The sequence below is a fragment of the Schistocerca serialis genome, chromosome 11 (genome assembly GCF_023864345.2).
Source record: "Schistocerca serialis cubense isolate TAMUIC-IGC-003099 chromosome 11, iqSchSeri2.2, whole genome shotgun sequence".
NCBI classification, from domain to species: Eukaryota; Metazoa; Arthropoda; class Insecta; order Orthoptera; family Acrididae; genus Schistocerca; species Schistocerca serialis.
The window spans coordinates 143,606,098-143,628,504 of record NC_064648.1 but is presented as its reverse complement, the minus strand read 5'-3'; the positions used below and the strand labels follow the sequence as shown (position 1 = coordinate 143,628,504).

The following is a 22,407-nucleotide window of genomic DNA, read 5'->3' as shown; positions in this document are numbered from 1 at the left end:
TGTGTGTATTAAACCGGGAGCCTAGAAACGATGGAGAGGCTTCGTCTCGCTGTAGCCCTCAGTGGTTCCCAACCCCACAGCAGTCCACCCACCCCGCCGCCGCCCCACATCGAACCTAGGGTTATTGTGTGGTTCGTCCCCCAGTGGACACACCTTCCACTGTCTAAGGACTCTTCCACGCATACAAGTTTCTTTGGTTCTTAAACCAAGTGTTAGCTGTGATTAAGTTATGCTCTGTGCAAAAATCTATCAGGCGGCTTCCTCTTCCATTCCTTACCCCCAGCCCACATTCATCTGATATTATTAAAAAAATTGAAAAGGTTAGACTGACTCTTGGGGGGGACAAAACCTGAGAGAAAGAAATGTGCACCATGTTAAAAAGAAACCGGAGTTTTTATTGAACAGAGAAAGAAACGAAACTGAGAATTACTAACTTCCTGCTGCAAGTACAGCTCTTCCAAAAGAAGTGTCACCCTTGGAAATTTTAGAACCTGCATAATTCAATAACATTTAGAAATCTGTAACTCTGATTAGGGAAAAAATCTTGAAGTAGCCCATATTCCAGTTCAGCTTTAAGGCCAGACATTAATTTTGTCCCATCACACTGCTCGCTCCGTTTTTTTAAGGGAGAGGTCGTCCACTGGCGACATTTATTCTTCTTCTTCTCCTTCTTATGATGATGATGATAGTGGTGGTGGTGGTGGTGGTGGTCAGCTCCTTGTAATAAAATAAGTGCCGCACATGGGACGACTACTAAACACTTCTGCCCACGTAATGTCGGCCGGTGAAACCATAATTAAAACGCTACTTTATAACAATATCAAAATGGCTACATCGCCGGCAAGTTAACAAAGCCAGCTGCAATTCCACATGGGCGAATCCCTTGGCCTCAAGCACTTCCTTTGCTGAGGATGAGAAGTTGAACGCCAATGCATTGGCGACCACACGCACACACACACACACACACACACACACATGCCCGAGGGAGGACTCGAGCCGGCCGGTGTGGCCGAGCGGTTCTAGGCGCTTCAGTCTGGAACCGCGCGACAGCTACGGTCGCAGGTTCGAATCCTGCCTTGGGCATGGATGTGTGTGATGTCCTTAGGTTAGTTAGGTTTAAGTAGTTCTAAGTTCTAGGGGACTGATGACCTCAGATGTTGAGTCCCATAGTGTTCAGAGCCATTTGAACCATTTTTTGGAGGACTGGAACCTCGGCGATGGGGGAGGGGGGGGGGGGGGGGTGCGTGAACCGTTGCAAGGCGCCCACACCACGCCGATGCGCTTAAAGATGAACGACCACTAGCTGTGGTGTCTGTGCACTAATATGTGTGGCCGTGGCCTGTGTTTGTGTAACAGCTCTTGCTTGTTTGCCAGTAAATAAGTAACTGTAATAATGGAACGACGACTTGCCGTGAAGTTTTACATGAAACTTGGAAAAAAGGATTTTGGAACCTATTTTTTACTAAAAGAAGTGTCTAGCGAGTACTGTTTATCACATACGCCAGTTTTCAAGTGCTTCAAGCGTTTCCAAGTTGGCCCAGAAGCCGTTCAAGATGACTCCCGCCCGGGACACCATTCAGTGTCAAAAACGGATGAAAATATCAAAAAAGTAGGTAATCAGTGTCGATTGAGTATTTGGTTATTTGATAGTCCTGAAACTGCATGAACTGATAAAACTACACAAGGCAAATCTTACATAACCAGTTTAACGTGACAAAAATGTGTGCGAAACTGGTTCCGGAAATTCTCGGGATGGGTCAAGAAGAAGCTCGTGTAAATGTTTGTACCGACACTTTGAATACCACTAAAATGGGCCTGATTAAAGATTGATAACATGTGACAAATATTGCTTTTTCGCTTATGATCCAGTAACTAAGCGCCAGTCCATGCAATGGAAGGGTCCAACTTCACTGAGAGTGAAAGAAACTGGGTCGAGCAAATCAAGATTCAAAGCGATCATGATTGCCTTTTCCCGGTATTAATTGAATTGTGTATCTTCTGTGTGTCCCTTGAAGACAGATTACTAATCAACATTACTATTTTGAGGTTCGTGCTCAACTGTACGTTCAGCGCGCTAGTTTGGTGGCATAAGGATAGAGCAGAGAGGTTAACAGCAACAAGATAGGTTGAGCTAGAATTAAACGTGAAAGAGGTTGAGTAGATAAGACATGTACCTACGAGCCACTAGCTCAAAACCCAGTGTACAGTAAATATATTCCATCCCGGAAAGCGTTAGAAATAGGACGTATGAGATACTCATCTGCAAAAGGTACCACATTCATAAAATCTGATTTAACAGGAGAGAAAAAAAACGTTTTACAAACACAGTAGAATCACGATATGTTTCGTTTCTTTGTTTTTATATTCAGACAGATATTGAGACACATTACACAAAGTATCTGTGTTAAATGTTTGTTTAATTGATACTGCATAAATAAAAGTTTATTTGGTACCTTTCGGCAGAAAATTAATTTCGGGAACTGTTACTCCGGAGTTCCTGTTGGTGATTCACTGCATTCATCTGACGTATCAAACTCGATAATTTAATTAAAAACTCACACAGAACATAGAAAACTGCCAGACACGTTCTTACAACATACAATATCATGTAAATAAATGTCGGCCATGTTGACTGTGACGTCATTATCAAGAAGAGCAACATTGGCTGTCGGTGTGTGGTACTTCTTGTAAACGATTTAAAACTGGATTTGGTACTCTTCGCCATGAACAAGAAGTCTTAAGGGGAAATATGTAACATATATGGTACGTTTTGGCATACAGTTCTTGTTACAAAAGAATGGTTTTAAGTAGTGCAGCCACATATCATCTCATTTTTCAAATTTTCAGATTTGGTACCTTTTGGAAATAAGTTTCTCATATGTCCATATGAAGCTTTTTGCTTCATTTGAGCGTTCCTGTCGTGTTCCTGACAAGGGAACTTCCCCATCGCACCCCCCTCAGATTTAGTTATAAGTTGGCACAGTGGATAGGCCTTGAAAAACTGAACACAGATCAATCGAGAAAACAGGAAGAAGTTGTTTGGAACTATGATAAAAATAAGCAAAATATACAAACTGAGTAGTCCATGTGCATGATAGGCAACATCTAGGATAACCCGAAGCAAGGGGCACCGTGGTCCCGTGGTTAGCGTGAGCAGCTGCGGAGTGAGAGGTCCTTGGTTCAAGTCTTCCCTCGAGTGAAAATTTTAATTTTTTATTTTCAGATAATTATTATCTTTCCGTCCTTTGGGAGTGATTATCACATCCACAAGAAAACCTAAATCGGGCAAGGTAGAAGAATCTTTTTACCCATTCGCCAAGTGTACAGTTAGGTGGATCGACAACATATTCCCCTCATGTGACGCACATGCCGTCACCAGTGTCGTATACAATATATCAGACGTGTTTTCTTGTGGAGGAATCGGTTGACCTATGACCTTGCGATCACATGTTTTCGGTTCCCATTGGAGAGGCACGTCCTTTCGTCTAATAATAGCAAAGTTTTGCGGTGCGGTCGCAAAACACAGACTCTAAACTTATTACAGTGAACAGAGACGTCAATGAACGAACGGACAGATTATAACTTTGCGAAAACAGAGAAGATAAACTTTTCACTCGAGGGAAGACTTGAACCAAGGACCTCTCGTTCCGCAGTTGCTCACACTAACCATGCGACCACGGCGCTCCTGAGCTCATTCTGTCCTTTGCATATCTTGCACATGGCCTACTCAGTTTGTACATTTTGCTTATTTTTTTTTCATAGTTCCACACAACTTCTTCCTGTTTTCTCGATTGATCTGTGTTCAGTTTTTCAAGGCCTATCCACTGTGCCAACTTATAACTAAATCTGAGGGGGGGGTGCGATGGGGAGGTTCCCTTGTGAGTACTGAACATTCCTCGTGGGACATGCGTCAGCATACTTTGTGAATTCGATTACAGCGGATAAAGCAAACGCGAAAGTAATACAAAATGAATTAACTGTAACTGAAAGTGAATTGGTTACGGTAGCGAAGACTGTATTAAATGGAATTTTAGCGTTTCAGACAACAGTATCTTTGGGACATACGAGTGTAATTTTGAACATGAAATACATTTCTGGGATTTTTTTGAATATTCATTTCTGCTACCCTCTGCAGTGATCTGGAATTCTGTCAGTTAGCAAATGAAAAAGACCAAGCTAATATAATGGCCGCACATCTTATTCAGCCAGTAAAGTACGTGAAGACCCACTCCATCCCTTACTTTTCTGAGAATTTCGAAAAACTTGCACCATTTTAGATTGTAGAACGCTTTCTCCAGCTTGACAGATCCTACGATTGTATCTTGTCTTTTCTTCAGTCGCGCTATTATTATCAACCACAACGTCAGAACTGCCTCATGGTGTCTTCACCTTCCTTAAAGACAAACTGTTCGTCATCACAGATCCTCATTTTCCTTTTCCAATCTTCTGTATATTATTCTTGTCAGCAACTTGAATGCATGAGCTGTTTGTGCCATAATTCTCGCACTTGTCGGCTCTTGATGGCTTGGAATCAGGTGAATGATGTTTTTCTGAAATCTGATGGTTTGTCGTCACACTCAGACATGCCTCACACCAATGTGAATAGTCGTTTCGTTGCCACTTCCCCCAATGATTTTAATAATTTCGATGGAATGTTATTTTTCCCTTCTGCCTTATTTGATTTTAAGTCTTCCAGGGCTCTTTTAAAATCTCCTGTCTCTTCCCTAGCGACTCCTGTTTCTTCATCTGTCACGTCATCAGATAAGTCCTCCCCCTCATACAAACGCGCGATCTATCTATCGGCTTTCTCCTCTGCATTTAACAGTGGAATTCCCATTGCACTGATGTTACCGCACATGCTTTTAATTTCACCGAACGTTGTTTTGAATTTTCTGTATGCTAAGTCAGCCCTTCCGACAGTCATTTCCTTTTCGGTTCCTTCACCTTTTTAATGCAGCTACTTCACTTTAGCTTTGTATTTGTGTATTCTTTAATTTTCCTGAACATTGTTGTACTCCCTTCTTTTGTCCATCAACTGAAGTATGTCTTCTGTTACGCATGGTCGTTTGACAGTAACCTTCTTCGTGCCTATGTTTTTCTCCCCATCTTCTGTGACTGCCCTTTTCAGATATATCCTTTTCCTCTTCATTATCGCAGTATCTATAGCCTCAGAGAACATAAGAACTTAGACCGAGCGAGGTGGCGCAGTGGTTAGCACACTGGACTCGCATTCGGGAGGACGACGGTTCAATCCCGTCTCCGGCCATCCTGATTTAGGTTTTCCGTGATTTCCCTAAATCGTTTCAGGCAAATGCCGGGATGGTTCCTTTGAAAGGGCACGGCCGATTTCCATCCCAATCCTTCCCTAACCCGAGCATGCGCTCCGTCTCTAATGACCTCGTTGTCGACGGGACGTTAAACCCTAACCACCACCACCACCAACATAAGAACTTAGCCAGCCGGAGTGGCCGAGAGGTTCTAGGTGCTTCAGTCTGGAACCGCGCGACCGCTACGGTCGCAGGTTCGAATCCTGCCTCGGGCATGGATGTGTGTGATGTTCTTAGGTTAGTTAGGTTTAAGCAGTTCTAAGTTCTAGGGGACTGATGACCTAAGATGTTAAGTCCCATAGTGCTCAGAGCCATTTGAACCATTTGAACATGCACGCAGCCACACAATGATGGAAGGAAAAAAAGTTTATCGCGTACTATCAGTCGGGGCGTGGAACGTCAGAAGTTTGAACATGGGAGGCAAGCTAGAAAAACAGAAAACGGAAATGCTAAGGCTGAATCTAAATACAGAGGGCATCAGTGAAGTGAAATGAAAAGAAGACAAGGAATGCTGGTCAGGTGAGTACAGCGTAATATCGACAGCAGCAAAATGGACAGAGTGTGAGTTACAGTCAGGAAAAGCATATGAGGATTCTGAATGGGTAATTCAATTCGTTAAGTGATATGAAAATCTAATAGTCATGGGGGATTGGAATACTCTTGTACGGGAAGGAGCAGAAGAAACGGTTGCGGGAGAATATCGGCTTGGTAGTCGGAATGAGAGGAGAAATATTAATTGAGTTCTGTAATAAATTTTGCTAGTAACAGCGAATAATCCGTGCAATAATCATAAGAGGAGGTGGTACACTTGGGAAACGCAGGGAGATACAGCAAGATTTTCAGTTAGGTCACCCAGGAGCAGATATAGACTCGGACCACAATTTAGTATTGATAAAGAGTAGGCTAAAGTTCACGAGAGTAGTCAGGAAGAATCAGTGTGCAAAGACGTGATATACGGAAGTACTAAGGAACGAAAAGTTCTTATGTTCAAATGGTTCAAATTGCTCTGAGCACTATGGGACTTAACATCTGAGGTCATCAGTCCCCTAGAACTTAGAACTACTTAAACCTAACTAACCTGAGGACATCACACACATCCATGCCCGAGGCAGGATTCGAACCTGCGACCGTAGCAGCAGCAGCAGCCGCGCAGTATTAGCCGAGCGGTCTCAGGCGCTGCAGTCACGGACTGTGCGGCTGCTCCTGGCGGAGGTTCGAGTCCTCCCTCGGGCATGGGTGTGTGTGTTTGTCCTTAGGATAATTTAGGATAAGTAGTGTGTAAGCTTAGGGACTCATGACCTTAGCAGTTAAGTCTCATAACATTTCACACACATTTGAACATTTTTGTAGCAGCAGCGCTGTTCCGGACTGAAGCACCTAGAACCTCTCGGTCACAGCGGCCGGCCAGTTATGCTGCCTCAAGAGATACTCGACTAGCAACATTTCAAAACTCATTATGTCCACCGGTGGACAAAATTGAGTTTTATATGAACTCTTGTATTTTCTCATCCTTACTAGACACTCATACAACCAGATCCTGTCGAAACGCATTTTAAACCTGCAAAAAGAGCTTTCAAAAGTAACAAATTCAAAAATCATTCCGTAGTGCACTTTCTAGTAGTGTGAGTCAAAGCTCTGACGTAAATCTTTTGAGCTGACCAACAACGACCAAATGGTATTTGTTTTCAGTATTGCGACATTGTTGTGTGTGCTTTTATATACTGGGTGATCAAAAAGTCAGTATAAATTTGAAAACTGAATAAATCACGGAATAATGTAGATAGAGAGGTAAAAATTGACACACATGCTTGGAAATACATGGGGTTTTATTAGAACAAAAAAAAGTTCACAAAATGTCCGACAGATGGCGCTGGACAGCAAAACGTCAGTGACTGCGCACGACAATCGTCTATAAAAGGAGCTGTAATGAGAGAATCAGATGCGCCAGCAGTCGCAGCATGTTGACGTTACCTGAAAAGGCGCTTTTAGTGAAGCTGTATTATCAGAATGGGGAATGTGCTAGTTCAGCGTTACGATCCTGTCGCCATAGGAAGGGGATTCGAACGGGTAAAGGTCCGTTGACAAATGCAGCTGTGGCGAGAATGATTTCGAAGTCCGAAGCCACGGGTTGTTTAGACGATAGACCCCGTAGTGGCCGACAGAGCACAAGGCGTAATGCTGCTGAGACAGTTCAGGAAGAAATGGAGGCTGTAGCGGGTTCGTCTATGCACGGGGAAGTCAGCGCTCGTGCAGTCGCTCGTCGCACCGGCATTCCATACACTACTCTTTGTTTGGCACTTAGGTGTACCCTCCGATGCTATCCGTACAAATCCCATCGGCTTCATGAACTGTTACCTGGCGATTTAGTGAAGCGGAGAGCATTTGCAGTGTGGGCATTTCAAAAAATGGCGGAGGATGACGATTGGTTAAGTAACGTGTTGTGAACCAACGAAGTTCATTTCACGCTCCGACGGTCTGTCAACGCCCACAACTACAGAATTTGGGCTACCGAAAATCCTAGAAATGTCGTGGAAACTCCATTGCACGACGAGAAAGTCACGGTATGGGTTGGATTTACCACATCTACCGTTATCGGGCCTTTTTTCTTCGAGGAAATGCGTGATTCTGGTTTTGTAACTGCTACCGTGACGGGTGAGAGGTACGCCGATATGTTACAGAATCGCATCATCCCCAGCCTGGCTGATAAACACCTGCTGGAACGTACGATGTTTATGCAGGATGGCGCTCCACCCTATATTGCTAGACGCGTGAAAGATCTCTTGCGCGTGACGTTTGGTAATGATCGTGTGCTCAGCCGCCACTTTCGTCATGCTTGGCCTCCTAGGTCCGCAGACCTCAGTCCGTGCGATTATTGCCTTTGGGGTTACCTGAAGTCTCAAGCGTATCGTGATCGACCGACATCTCTAGAGATGCTGAAAGACAACATCCGACGCCAATGCCTCACCATAATTCCGGACATGCTTTACAGTGCTGTTCACAACATTATTCCTCGACTACAGCTATTGCTGAGGAATGATGGTGAACATATTGAGCATTTCCTGCAAATAACATCATCTTTGCTTTGTCTTACTTTGTTATGCTAATTATTGCTATCTGATCAGATGAAGCGCCATCTGTCGGACGTTTTTTGAACTTTTGTATCTTTTTGGTTCTAATAAAACCCCATATCATTCCAAGCACGTGTGTCAATTTGTACCTCTCTATCTACATTATTCCGTGATTTATTCAGTTTTCAAATTTATACTGACTTTTTGGTGTTAAAAAGAACCATCCGATTTGGCACGTCTATATTTCAGAAACTAATAAACATATATAATTGATTTTGTTTTTTGATGAATAGGAAACTGAAAAAGTTTTTTTTCATAGTTTTTCATAGGTGTTCAATATGCCCCCCTTGAGATGCACAGGTATGTCAATGCGCTATTCAAATTGTTCCCACAGCGAGCATTTCTTGAGTTACAGCTTCCACAGCTGCTATTATGCGATGTCTCAGTTCATTCACTGTTGTTAGTAAAGGACGCACATAAACAGAGTTTTATGTAAACCCCCACAAGGAATAAGCTCATACAGTCTGGTCCGGTGACCTCGGAGGCCAGTAATGTGAGGCTGAACCATTTGGTGCAGTGCGACCGATTCACCGTTCGGTAATCCTTCGATTTAAAAATTACTGCGCTTCCAGAGGACAGTGTGGCGGTGCCCCATCCTGTTGGTAAATGAAGTCGTTCGAATCAGTCTCCGACTGTGGGAAAAGAAAGTTCTCAAGCATACCGAAATATGTGCTTTCTGTAACAGTGTTCACGGCTAAGAAAAATGGACTGTACACCTTTCTCCCGTGCAACTGCACAAAACACACCAAATTTTGGAGACTCCCTCTCATGTTGTACAACTTCATGTGGTTGTTCCGTACCCCATATTCTGACATTATGACGGTTCACCTTTTCATTTAAATCGAATGTTGCCTCGTCACTAAACACTAAGCGTGGAAGGAAACTGTCATCCTCCATCTTGCCAAGAACAAAATCGCAGAACTCGACACATCGTTGTGTGTCACCTTCAGGAAGAGCTTGTAGTAGCTGAATTTTGTACGGTTTCGTGTGTAAACGTCTACGCAACACACGCCAGTCGGACATCGGAGGCATGTTGAGCTGTCGAGCTGCACGGCGAACGTATTTCTGCGGACTGCTTGTGAAACTACGGCGGATGCGTTCGACGTCTGTGTCAGACACTCTGGGACGGCCGGGCGATTGGCCTTTTACGCAAACAACCTGCTTCTCGGAATTGTTCGTGCCATCGTCTGATGCTCTGTGCTGTTCGGAGGATGCACACCATACCTAGTGCGAAGGTCACGCTGAGCAGTTATTGCTGATACACACTGCGCAAAACATAGAACACAAAACACTCTCTGTTGCCCTGACACCGTTTTTACTAGAACTGATGTGGGCGCACACTGCTGCTACCTAGCGGAAACCATGCAAAGCTCGAATGTTTGGCCCTTCCAACAGTAAGTTGTTCGTGCACATATCTCAGATAACATAATGGTTATCATTTTTTAAATCGGATGATTCTTTTTGATTCACACTGTATATTATGACTTGCAATATACAAGCCAGATGTGAATTCTTAGTCATGTTAACATGGGGGGTATAATAGAAAGTGAATGTGTGAAGGTTGGAGAGGCAGTGAGTTATCGAACGAGAAGAAGAATGAAGAAGAAATCGAAAAGGAAACGTAACAAACCACACCTAGTTCACTGCAAAGGCCCTCATATCTTGAAAGTACAGTAAAAAATTACCTTGTTGTAAATACAATTTTAACTAAGCGTTTTGCGTCAAAATTGAAAAAAAAGAGAAAAAAATACTTTTCATTTCTGAATTTTGCGAATTTGCTCCTCTACACAGTTTGTAAATCTAATACTAGACTTAACTGTATTGTAGTACTAAACTTAATTGTGCTAAAAACTTTTGATGTATGATTTTTACCTCTGAATGTGAATCGTATGGCAGCGTTTTAAATTTTTAGATTCAGTCAACAGTTACAAGAAATTCTGAAAATCAAGTTTTTGTTGCCCCTGCAAGCAGATAGGCAAGCGCGACTAAGAGCCTGTGACCCTTTTAAGGGTTTAGTTATACTCGGGCGGTTTGATAAATCTGGTGAAAAAGCAAGAAAATATGTGTGTTTCGTGAATAACTCACCTTACTTCTCGACGTAGTTCCCTTCGAGGGATATATTCTTGGTCAAGAGATCCTCCACCTTTTCATCCCATCGGAAAACTAGGTTCTGTCAAACTCTGCAAAGTGCTCGTTGACTACAACACCTACGCTACGTCATCTGATGAAAACTTCCCAGAAAGCCAGTTTCAAGCTGGGGAACAGGCAGAAGCCACATGGCGGCTGCAAATAGGGTGGATGAGGAACCAATTCAGAGCCCTATTCGTGCACTTTCGTCATTGTTATTGCTGATGTGTGACATGGTGCATTATCCTGGTAAATGGAAATGCCGTGTGGCTAGGGCCTCCCGTCGGGTAAACCGTTCGCCTGGTGCAAGTCTTTCGAGTTGACGCCACTTCGGCGACTTGCGTGTCGATGGGTATGAAATGATGATGAAAGACACACAACAACCAGTCATCACGAGGCAGAGAAAATCCCTGGCCCCGCCGGGAATCGAACCCGGGACCCCGTGCGCGAGAAGCGAGAACGCTGCCGCAAGACCACGAGCTGCGGACATTATCCTGGTGAAAGAGCAGTTATGGTACTGCCTTTCTCAAGTAATCTTTTTGAGAATCCCAAAAAACAGTGGCCATCGGATTACCAGTCGACGAAGTGGTTTTTGCCTCCTTCCATGAACTTTCAACAGTCTTTTTACATTGTTTCGAGTGCCGTTTTCACTTTGATGCATAATGATCGATCCAAGTTTAATTAAAAGTCACAAAGGTGACTCAATTGGATGGCCTGCTGTCGTCTGAACCTATTTACATTCGTTAATGCAAAAGTAAATAGACTTTAATGATGGTGCAGAGTCCATATATCCAATTTTGTTTTGATTTGTGTGGCAGTGCATCCCTCCAAATGAAAATGTTTGATAATAGTACGACACTCGGTTTCTCCATTTTCGAACGTAGTCGAGACACAGATCTCTTCACATACACTATGATCAAAAGTATCCGGACACCTGGCTGAAAATGACTTACAAGTTCGCAGCAACGTCCATCGGTAATGCTGGCATTCAGTACGGTGTTGGCGCATCCTTACCCTTGATGACAGCTTGCACTCTCGCAGGCATACGTTCAGTCAGTTGCTGGAAGGTTTCTTGGGGAATGGCAGCCCATTCTTCACGGAGTGCTGCACTGAGGAGAGGTATTGCTGTCTGTCGGTGAGACCTGGCACGAAGGTGGCGTTCCAAAACATCCCAAAGGTGTTCTACAGGATTCAGGTCAGGAATCTGTGCAGGCCAGTCCATTACACATGTTAATGTCGTGTAACCACTTCGCCACAGCCCGTGCATTTTGAACAGGTGGTCGATCGTGAAAGTGCAATCGCCATCCCTGAATTGCTCTTCAACAGTGGGAATCAAGAAGGTGCTTAAAACATCAATCTAGGCCTGTGCTGTGATAGTGCCACGCAAAACAACATGCAGTGCAAGCCCCTCCATGTAAAACACGACCACACCGTAACACCACCGCCTCAGAATTATACTATTGGCACTAAACACGCTGGCAGATGGCGTTCACTGGGCATTCGCCATACCAACACCCAGCCGTCGGATCGCCCCATTGTGTACCGTGATTCGTCACTCCACACAACTTTTTTCCACTGTTCAAGCGTCCAATGTTTACGCTCCGTACACCGAGCGAGGCGTCGTTTGGCATTTACTGGCATGATGTGTGGCTTACGAGCAGCCGCTCTAACATGAAATCCACGTTCTCTCACGTCCCTCCTAACTGTCATAGTACCTGCAGTGGACCCTGATGCAGTTTGGAATTCCTGTGTGGTGGTCTGGATAGATGTCTGCCTATTACACATTACGACCCTCTTCAACTGTCAGCGGTCTCTGTCAGTCAACAGACGAGGTCGGCCAGTACGCTTTTGTGCTGTACGTGTCTCTTCACGTTTCCACTTCACTATCACATCGGAAACAGTGGACCTAGGGATGTTTAGGAATGTGGAAATCTCGCATAGAGACGTATGACACAAGTGACACTCAATCTCCTGACCACGTTCGAAGTCCTTGAGTTCCGCGGAGCACCTCATGTCAAGTGACGATGTCTTACGACTACTGAGATCGCTGATATGGAGTACCTGGCAGTAGATGGCAGCACAATACACCTAATATGAACAACACATGTTTTTGGGGGTGTTCGGTTACTTTTGATCACATAGTGTAGCTGTCATGAATTAGCTATATATGCTGTATGTTGTCGAATTTCTTTATACAATACCGGAACAGTTGACCTTACCGACCGTGAAGGCGCAAGAGAATGTTCCATTCTTTCGTAGAAATTTACCAGACTTAACTAATGAAGAGGTATTGAATAGAACTGGAGAGAAGGGTAATTTGTGCCACAACTTGACTGGAAGAGTGGATCGGTTGGTAGGACATGTTCTGAGGCATCAAGGGATCACCAATTTAGTATTGGAGGGCAGCGTGGAGGATGAAAACCATAGAGGGAGACTAAGGATTGAGTACGCTAAACAGATTCAGAAGAATGTAGGTTGCAGTAGGTACTGGGAGATGAAGAAGCTTGCACATGATAGAGTAGCATGGAGAGCTGCACCAAACCAGTCTCTAGACTGAAGACCGCAACAACAACAACAACAACCAAACCACATTGGTACAGATAATAATTAATGCAATTTAAAGTGTACAGTCCAGATGTAGTGACGTGGAACAGTGGACCTAGGGATGTTTAGGAATGTGGAAATCTCGCATAGAGACGTATGACACAAGTGACACGCAATCTCCTGACCACGTTCGAAGTCCTTGAGTTCCGCGGAACGCCTCATGTCAAGTGACGATGTCTTACGACTACTGAGATCGCTGATATGGAGTACCTGGCAGTAGATGGCAGCACAATGCACCTAATATGAACAACACATGTTTTTGGGGGTGTTCGGTTACTTTTGATCACATAGTGTAGCTGTCATGAATTAGCTATATATGCTGTATGTTGTCGAAATTCTTTATACAATACCGGAACAGTCGACCTTACCGACCGTGAAGGCGCAAGAGAATGTTCCATTCTTTCGTGGAAATTTACCAGACTTAACTAATGAAGAGGTATTGAATAGAACTGGAGAGAAGGGTAATTTGTGCCACAACTTGACTGGAAGAGTGGATCGGTTGGTAGGACATGTTCTGAGGCATCAAGGGATCACCAATTTAGTGTTGGAGGGCAGCGTGGAGGATGAAAACCGTAGAGGGAGACTAAGGATTGAGTACGATAAACAGATTCAGAAGAATGTAGGTTGCAGTAGGTACTGGGAGATGAAGAAGCTTGCACATGATAGAGTAGCATGGAGAGCTGCACCAAACCAGTCTCTAGACTGAAGACCGCAACAACAACAACAACCAAACCACATTGGTACAGATAATAATTAATGCAATTTAAAGTGTACAGTCCAGATGTAGTGACCTGGAAGTAGTCGTGGTCGAGCAGCTCGACGCCGTCCTTGAACCAGGTGATCTCCGGCCGCGGGTAGCCCTGCGCCATGCAGAAGAAGGAGATCTTGCGGCCCAGCATGTAGTCCTGCTCGAAGTGCGACGACTTGACGATGCGCGCGCCCTGCCGACAAGAGCACCAGGCACAGGCTCAGCATGGGTGGTCCCCTGAGGTTCTGCTCGGATCAGTCCTTCATCTACACTTACAAGGGAAACTCCCCATCACACTCTCATCAATTGAATGTTGAAATGGCCCATCAAAAACTGAACACACATCAAGTCTGAAAACAGGAAGATTTTGGACTGAACTGTGGAAAGGAGAAGCAAAATGGCCACAGTGAACGGTGTCGCGTCTGTAGTTTCCTGCAAGCGGATCAGGATGGGAGCTGGACGCTAAATCCAGTAATGAGGAGGCTCGTCCAACTCGAAGTCCTGGTGCTGGAAATTCTGTGCAGATAAGGGATCTCGGTGGGTAATGGACGTACAGTTCTGATGAAATAACTGATACGGAACACGAGGTAGAATAAGACCACTGTCGAACCCTAAGAGGCACCAACACATTGAATGTAAGTTGTGCAATCCTGCATCTACCCTGTGTAGCTAAGTGCCAGAGTAACTCAGGTTCAGTGTCTGAGGCATTTGTCGAAGGAATCTCCCTAGCAGCACCAGCGGCCCTGCTTATATTGGCTCGTCTGATGCCATCCCCCGCGATCACGACGTCTCCCGTGTCCTGTCGTCCCTCCAGAACATTCTGTCGTAGCTGGGCAAGTACACTACTGGCCATTAAAATTGCTACACCACGAAGATGACCTGCTACAGACGCGAAGTTTAACCGACAGGAAGAAGATGCTGGGATGTGCGAATGATTAGCTTTTCGGAGCATTCACACAAGGTTGGCGCCGATGGCGACACCTACAACGTGTTGAAGTGAGGAGAGTTTCCAACCGACTTCTCATACACAAACTGCAGTTGACCGGCGTTGCCTGGTGAAACGTTGTTGTGATGCCTCGTGTAAGGAGGACAAATGCGTACCATCACGTTTCCGACTTTGATACAGGTCGGATTGTAGCCTATCGCGATTGCGGTTTGTCGTATCGCGACATTTCTGGTCGCGTTGGTCGAGATCCAATGACTGTTAGCAGAATATGGAATCGGTGGGTTCAGGAGGGTAATACGGAACGCCGTACTGGTCCCCAACGGCCTCGTATCACTAGCAGTCGAGATCACAGGCATCTTAGCCGCACGGCTGTAACGGATCGCGCAGCCACGTCTCGATCCCCGAGTCAACAGATGGGGACGTTTGCAAGACAGCGATCATCAGCACGAACAATTCGACAACGTTTGCAGCAGCACGGACTATCAGCTCGAAAACCGTGGCTGCGGTTACCCTTGACGCTGCAACACAGACAGGAGCGCCTGCGACGGTGTACTCTCGACGACGAACCTGGGTGCACGAAAGGCAAAACGTCATTTTTTTCGAATGAATCCAGGTTCTGTTTACAGCATCACGACGGTCGCATCCGTGTTTGGCGACATCACAGTGAACGCACATTGGAAGCGTGTATTCGTCATCGCCATACTGGCGTATCACCAGGCGTGATGGTTGGGGTGCCATTGGTTACACGTCTCGGTCACCTCTTGTTCGCACTGACGGCACTTTGAACAGTGGAGATTACATTTCAGATGTGTTACGACCCTACCCTACATTACCCTTCATTTGACCCCTGCGAAACCCTACATTTCAGCAGGATAATGCTCGACCGCATGTTGCGGTCCTGTAGGGGCCTTTCTGGATACAGAAAATGTTCGACTCCTGCCCTGGCCAGCACATTCTCCAGATCTCTCACCAACTGAAAACGTCTGGTGGATGGTGGCCGAGCAATTGGCTCGTCACAATACGCCAGTCACTACTCTAGATGAACTGTGGTATCGTGTTGAAGCTGCATGGGCTGCTGTACCTGTACACGCCATCCAATCTCTGTTTGACTCAATGCCCAGCCGTATCGTGGCCGTTATTAGGGCGAGAGATGGTTGTTCTGGGTACTGATTTCTCAGGATCTATGCACCCAAATTGCGTGATAATGTAATGACATGTCAGTTCTAGTATAATGTATTTGTCCAATGAATACCCGTTTATCATCTGCATTTATTCTGGGTTGAGCAACTTTAGTGGCCAGTAGTGTAGCTCCAGTACCTTGACGTAGGAACGCAACCTCTCCTGCTTCCCAGCGCCCTGGCTGACGCTAGGTTGTTTTCCTACATGTTCATCTTATGCAGTGTTATGCATTTCTACTCACATCCGCGACACATTCGGGACAACGGTCCAGATTTAATTTTGTCGAGCGACACTTATGACATCGTCATTAGTGACCATCTTGTCACGGTTGCGTGGTCACAGTGGTAGACTAAGAAGGGGGAGATCCAGGTTCAAATCTCCCTCAGACCCCACTTTTTTTTTCACCAAATTATGAAGTGTCGTTCCGGTCATTGACACGTCTGACCGCTATATTCAAATTTGTGTACAGGGTGATGAACGATTTGCGTTAGGACATTCAAACTGCACTGTTGGCCACGGAGCATGATAGGAATTATTATGCCTTGTATGGTTTGGTGTCGAGACGAAGCCACTTTTATTTGGATGGGTTCGCCAGTAAGCATTTGGGGAATTGAGAATCCTGTCCATTATAATTATCCGGGCTGTTATGCCGTGGTCGGTTGATGAATTCTGTGGTGATTCCCAACGTTTCGTCTCCGACTGCGGGAGACATCTTCAAGGGGGTCCGTAGCTTAATGGAAGGTCCAACACACACACTGGCTCGCTACTGACTGCCGCTAAATTCCGTGTCCGCGCGCCCCCGCGCCGCTGCGTGACGTCACGTGTTTTGAAAACGTCAGTGCAATTGGCCGCTGTTGGGAATCACCACAGAATTCATCAACCGACCACGGCATAACAGCCCGGATAATTATAATGGACATGATATTTCCGGCCGTGAAAGTTTACATTTTAGTAATTGAGAATCCGCATTTCGCGATCGAGAAGTCTCTTCACCCTCAGTGATTCACTGTGTGGTGTGCAGTGTCCAGTCACAGAATAATCGGTACGACATTCCTCGATGGCACGGTGACTACCGAACGGTACGTGAAGGTTTTCCAAGATGATTTCATCGCTTTTATCCAAAGTGACCTTAATTTCGACAAGACGTGGTTCGTGCAAGACGGAGCTCGACCCCATCGCAGCAGGAGAGTGTTTGATGTCCTGGAGGAGCACTTTGGGGACTGCATTCCGGCTCTGGAGTACCCAGACGGCACTGGTATGGGCCTTGATTGGCCGCCATATTCTCCCGACCTCAACACCATCGACGCCTTTTTGTGGGAGCAAAAGACGAGGTGTACAGCAACAACCCCAAAACTTTTGCTAACCTGGAAACAGCCATTCAGGAGGTCACTGACGGCATCGAAGTTCCGACTCTTCAGCGGGTCATGCAGAATTTCGCTATACGTCTGCGCCACATCATTGCCAATGATAGCAGGCATATCGAACATGTCATAACGTAAATCCGAATATCTGTAGTGACGATTAAATGTGGAATGGTGTGTGTGCACGACGAAGTTTGTAACTAATTTACTTTTTTTACCCATATAGTTCAATGAGTACCCTGTGTTTGTTGTGGTACAATGTCCGTTTGCAACAGCAACGGGTAACGAAGGAAGCTCCGAACCTCTACACAGACGTACCTCCTATTTGTTCTACACAGGTACCACATGTTATGCGTCTTGCGTTCCGTTTTGTAAGTTTTCGCTCTTTGAATTCCTTTGTTGTAATATAGTTCACACGCATTTATTTGTTGTTTTTATTTCTTTGAGAGGGCTATGCACTATCTCGCCTGCTCTCACTGTGTATCACATTTACTTGCGACGGTAATACACACATCAAAAAAACTTTTGTATCACCTGGGTTCCGAGAGTTCCAGAACCTGTACAGAAAATTGGAATAGAGATCAATATAAACATCATTTCCGTCCTGTTTACTGCTCATGAAAACCACACATTGCATGCTGTACCGCCATACAGCCAGAGGTGGTGGTCCAGAATGCAGTACACACCAGTACCTCTAACACCCAGTAGCACCTCCTCTTGCATTGATGCGTGCCTGTATTCGTCGTGGCATACAATCTATAAGTTCATCAAGGCATTGTTGGTCCAGATTGTCCCATTCCTCAACGGCGATACGGCGTAGATCCCTCAGAGCGGTTGGTGGGTCACGTCGTCCATAAACAGCTCTTTTCAATCTGTCCCAGGGCGCATGATGGGGGCGCGAATTGTCGTACACGAAGCCGAATGCCTCCCCAATATGTTACCGATATGGTTGCACTATCACTCAGACTGTAGCGCCTTTAACCGCTTGGCCACCATTTGAGTCGTAACACGACGTCCTGTTGCTGCATGAAAGCATTATTCAACATGGTGGCATTGCTGTCAGGGTTCTTCCGATCCATAACCCCTAGGTAGCGGTCATCCATTGCAGTAGTAGCCCGCGGGTGGCCTGAAGGACGCATGTCATCGACAGTTCCTGTCTCTCTGTATCTCCTCCATGTCCGAACAACATCGCTTTGGTTCACTCCGAGACGCCTGCACACTTCCCTTCTTGAGAGCTTTTCCTGGCACGAAGTAACAATTCGGACACGATCGAACTGCGGTATTGACCGTCTAGGCATGGTTGAACTACAGACAACACGAGCCGTGTACCTCCTTCCTGGTGGAATGACTGGAACTGGTTCGACTGCCGGACCCCCTCCGTCTAATAGGCGCTGCTCTGGGCGGGTTTAGTGACATCCTGAACAGCCAAAGGGACTGTGCCTGTGATGCAGTATCCACAGTCAACGTCTATCTTCAGCAGTTCTGGGAACCGGGGAGATGCAAAACTTTTTTTGATGTGTGTGTATTCTTACCACATGACTCATATTCCGTGGTGCCTAGTGAGAGCAGGTGAGATGCCGCATAGATTTCTCACAGAAATGAAAACAGAAAATAAACAGGTGTGAACTTTTTCTACAACAAGGGAATTTAAGAGTGAAAACTTCCAAAATGGAAAGCAAGATGCATAAGTTGTGGCACCTGTGTGGAACAGATAACAGGTACGTACGTCTGGACGTCTCTTCCTTACATATCACTGTTGCAAATGGATGTTACACCATTACACATATAGAAATTTGAATACAGCGAACAGACACGTCAATGACCGGACAGACGCTCCGTAATTATGTGAAAAAAGATATTGAGCATGAGGAGATTGGAACGCAGATCTCCCCGTTTACAGTCTAACACAGTGACTACACAACCACGACACGACCGACGTTGACGCTGCTCGACAATCACAAATTAAATTTGGACCGTTTGCTGTTTCTGTTTTGCTTCTTTTATTCCCACAGCTCGGAACATCGTCTTCCTGTTTTCATGTTTGATCTGTGCTCAGCTTTTGAAGTGCTGTCAAATGGGCCAACTTACCACTAAATTAGGGGGGGGGGAGGAGGGGGTGCAATGAGAAGTTTCCCTTGTCAGTTCCATCCTCCACCGACACCGCAGCCTGCTAAGTGGTCCGAGTTCTCGATAAGTGAAATAAAAAAAATAAAAAAATGTTCAAATGTGTGTGAAATCTTATGGGACTTAACTGCTAAGGCCATCAGTCCCTAAGCTTACACGCTACTTAACCTAAATTATCCTAAGGACAAACACACACACCCATGCCCGAGGGAGGACTCGAACCTCCGCCGGGATCAGCCGCACAGTCCATGACTGCAGCGCCCTAGACCGCGCGGCTAAGTGAAATCCCAAGGAAGAAGTTCCGCTCCTTTTCTCTACAAAGGCAGATCTGCAAGTACTGCTTCTGTTGAACTATTTCCTTATTGTGAACGCCAGTAGTGTTATATTTCAGTCAGCAACTTGAACTAGAGCATGGAAAGAAATGAGGCAGGGTTGCCACAAGTTCTGGAAATCAAGGAATTTCAAACGTGTGAAGGAAGTATCAAATTTGAAAAAAAAAACTGGAAAAAATTCGTTTTTGTCCCAACATACGAAATTGTTTGTTTACTGAGCTGTCATGCATCGTCGCTGGCTGGACGCAGCTGAGAACGTGCGCCGCTTCCCTACTCCCTCCTTCCTACTGCTTCTCCCCATCCCCCCCCCCCCACCCTCATCTCGCAGTAAGTGCTGCCACCACATCTTTCCGCTAGCCTAGCAGCTGCCAACGGGAGGCAGTGAGGAGTGGTTTGTTTAGCCCCATTACACGATGCGCGTAGACTGTACACCTGTGCACCAGGGCTCCAAGCGTGCGTATCTGTTAACTACTTGCTGTTCATGTAGTCCTATTACACCATCCACGCGGGATATACTTGGCACATATTCGCAGTAGACAGTAATAGCACGCGAAACGCAAATAGAACCGTCTGCTCTGTTGTAAAGTCGTTCGTTCTACCAGGGAAAACAAAGGGGGGGGGGGGGGAGCGGGTAACACAGGAGCAGCATTCTTTCAAATTATTTACATGAACTCACAGTTCTTATTTAAAAAGAAATTGTTTTTATCATTATTTATTATGTAATTGTTATTTTCTTATGTAGGTTATTACTGTTCTGAATTGCAGGATCGGCAGATAGTTTTGTATTACGACACTTCATTACACAGGTATATGTACACTACTGCCCATTAAAATTGCCACACCACGAAGATGTGCTACAGACGCGAAATTTAACCGACAGGAAGAAGATGCTGTGATATGCAAATGATTAGCTTTTCAGAGCATTCACACAAGGTTGGCGCCGGTGGCGACACCTACAACGTGCTGACATGAGGAAAGTTTCCAACCGATTTCTCACACACCAACAGCAGTTGACCGGCGTTGGCTGGTGAACCGTTGTTGTGATGCCTCGTGAAAGGAGGACAAATGCGTACCATCACGTTTCCGACTTTGATACAGGTCGGATTGTCGCCTATCGCGGTTTATCGTATCGCGACATTGCTGCTCGCGTTAGTCGAGATCCAGTGACTGTTAGCAGAATATGGAATCGGTGGGTTCAGGAGGGTAATACGGAACGCCGTGCTGGATCCCAACGGCCTCGTATCACTAGCAGTCGAGACGACAGGCACCTTACGCGCATGGCTGTAACGGATCATGCAGCGACGTCTCGTTCCCTGAGTCAACAGATGGGGAAGTTTGCGAGACAACAACCATCTCCACGAACAGTTCAACGACGTTTGCAGCAGCACGGACTATCAGCTGGGAGACCGTGGCTGCGGTTACCCTTGACGCTGCATCACAGACAGGATCGTCTACGATGGTGTACTCAACGATGAATCTGGGTGCACGAATGGCAAAACGTCATTTTTTCGGATGAATCCAAGTCCTGCTTACAGCATTACGATGGTGGCATTCGTGTTTGGCGACATCGTGGTGAATGCACATTGGAAGCGTGTATTCGTCATCGCCATACTGGCGTATCACCCGACGTGATGGTATGGGGTGCGGTTACACGTCTCGGTCACCTCTTGTTCGCATTGACGGCACTTTGAACAGTGGACATTACATTTCAGATGTGTTACGACCCGTGACTCTACCCTTCATTCCATCCCTGCGAAACCCTATATTTCAGCAGGATAATGCACGACTGCATGTTGCAGGTGCTGTACGGACCTTTCTGGATACAGAAAATTTCGACTGCTGCCCTGGCCAGCACATTCGCCAGGTCTCTCACCAATTGAAAACGTCTGGTCAATGGTGGCCGAGCAACTGGCTCGTCACAATACGCCAGTCACTACTCTAGATGAACTGTGGTATCGTGTTGAAGCTGCGTGGGCAGCTGTACCTGTACACGCCATCCAAGCTCTTTTTGACTCAATGCCCGGGCGTATCAAGGGCGTTATTACGGCCAGTGGTGGTTGTTCTGTGTACTGATTTTTCAGGATCTATGCACCCAAATTGCGTGAAAATGTAATCACATGTCAGTTGTAGTATAATATATTTGTCCAATGAATACCCGTTTATCATTGCACTACTTCTTGGTGTAGCTATTTTAATGGCCAGTAGTGTATTTATACAGCATTTTGCACGTGGAGGACCCACTTGTTTTTTGAGCTATTGCCATGGCAGTGACAATAAACTCTCGGATTGAGGCAGAACGACAACGAAAATGAAAAGCCAGATGTAATGGAGTTCGACCCTGGCTGAGAGCAAGGAACGAAGTCAGAGGATTATGAAAGAAGTGGGGCCCGAAATCCGCAAGTATTTCGGAACTTCATGAGGTTGGACATGGCCTGTTTCAAGAAGCTGCTGTGTATGATAGAAGATGGAATTAGCAAGTGTGACACAGTCATCAGGGAAGCTGTCTCATCTTGTCTTAAGGAACAATTAAA

At 45.6% G+C, this 22,407-nt stretch overlaps 1 protein-coding gene across 1 annotated transcript in view; it reads right to left on the bottom strand.

Annotated features, from left to right (window-relative positions):
- Positions 1–22,407, bottom strand: part of LOC126426554 (immunoglobulin domain-containing protein oig-1-like) — a gene marked incomplete at its 5' end in the record, with an annotated part of 30,619 nt that overhangs the window by 5,185 nt on the left and 3,027 nt on the right. The window contains one exon of the mRNA XM_050088455.1: positions 13,978–14,127. Coding sequence (XP_049944412.1) covers positions 13,978–14,127 — 150 coding nt within the window. The remainder of the gene's footprint in view (positions 1–13,977; positions 14,128–22,407) is intronic.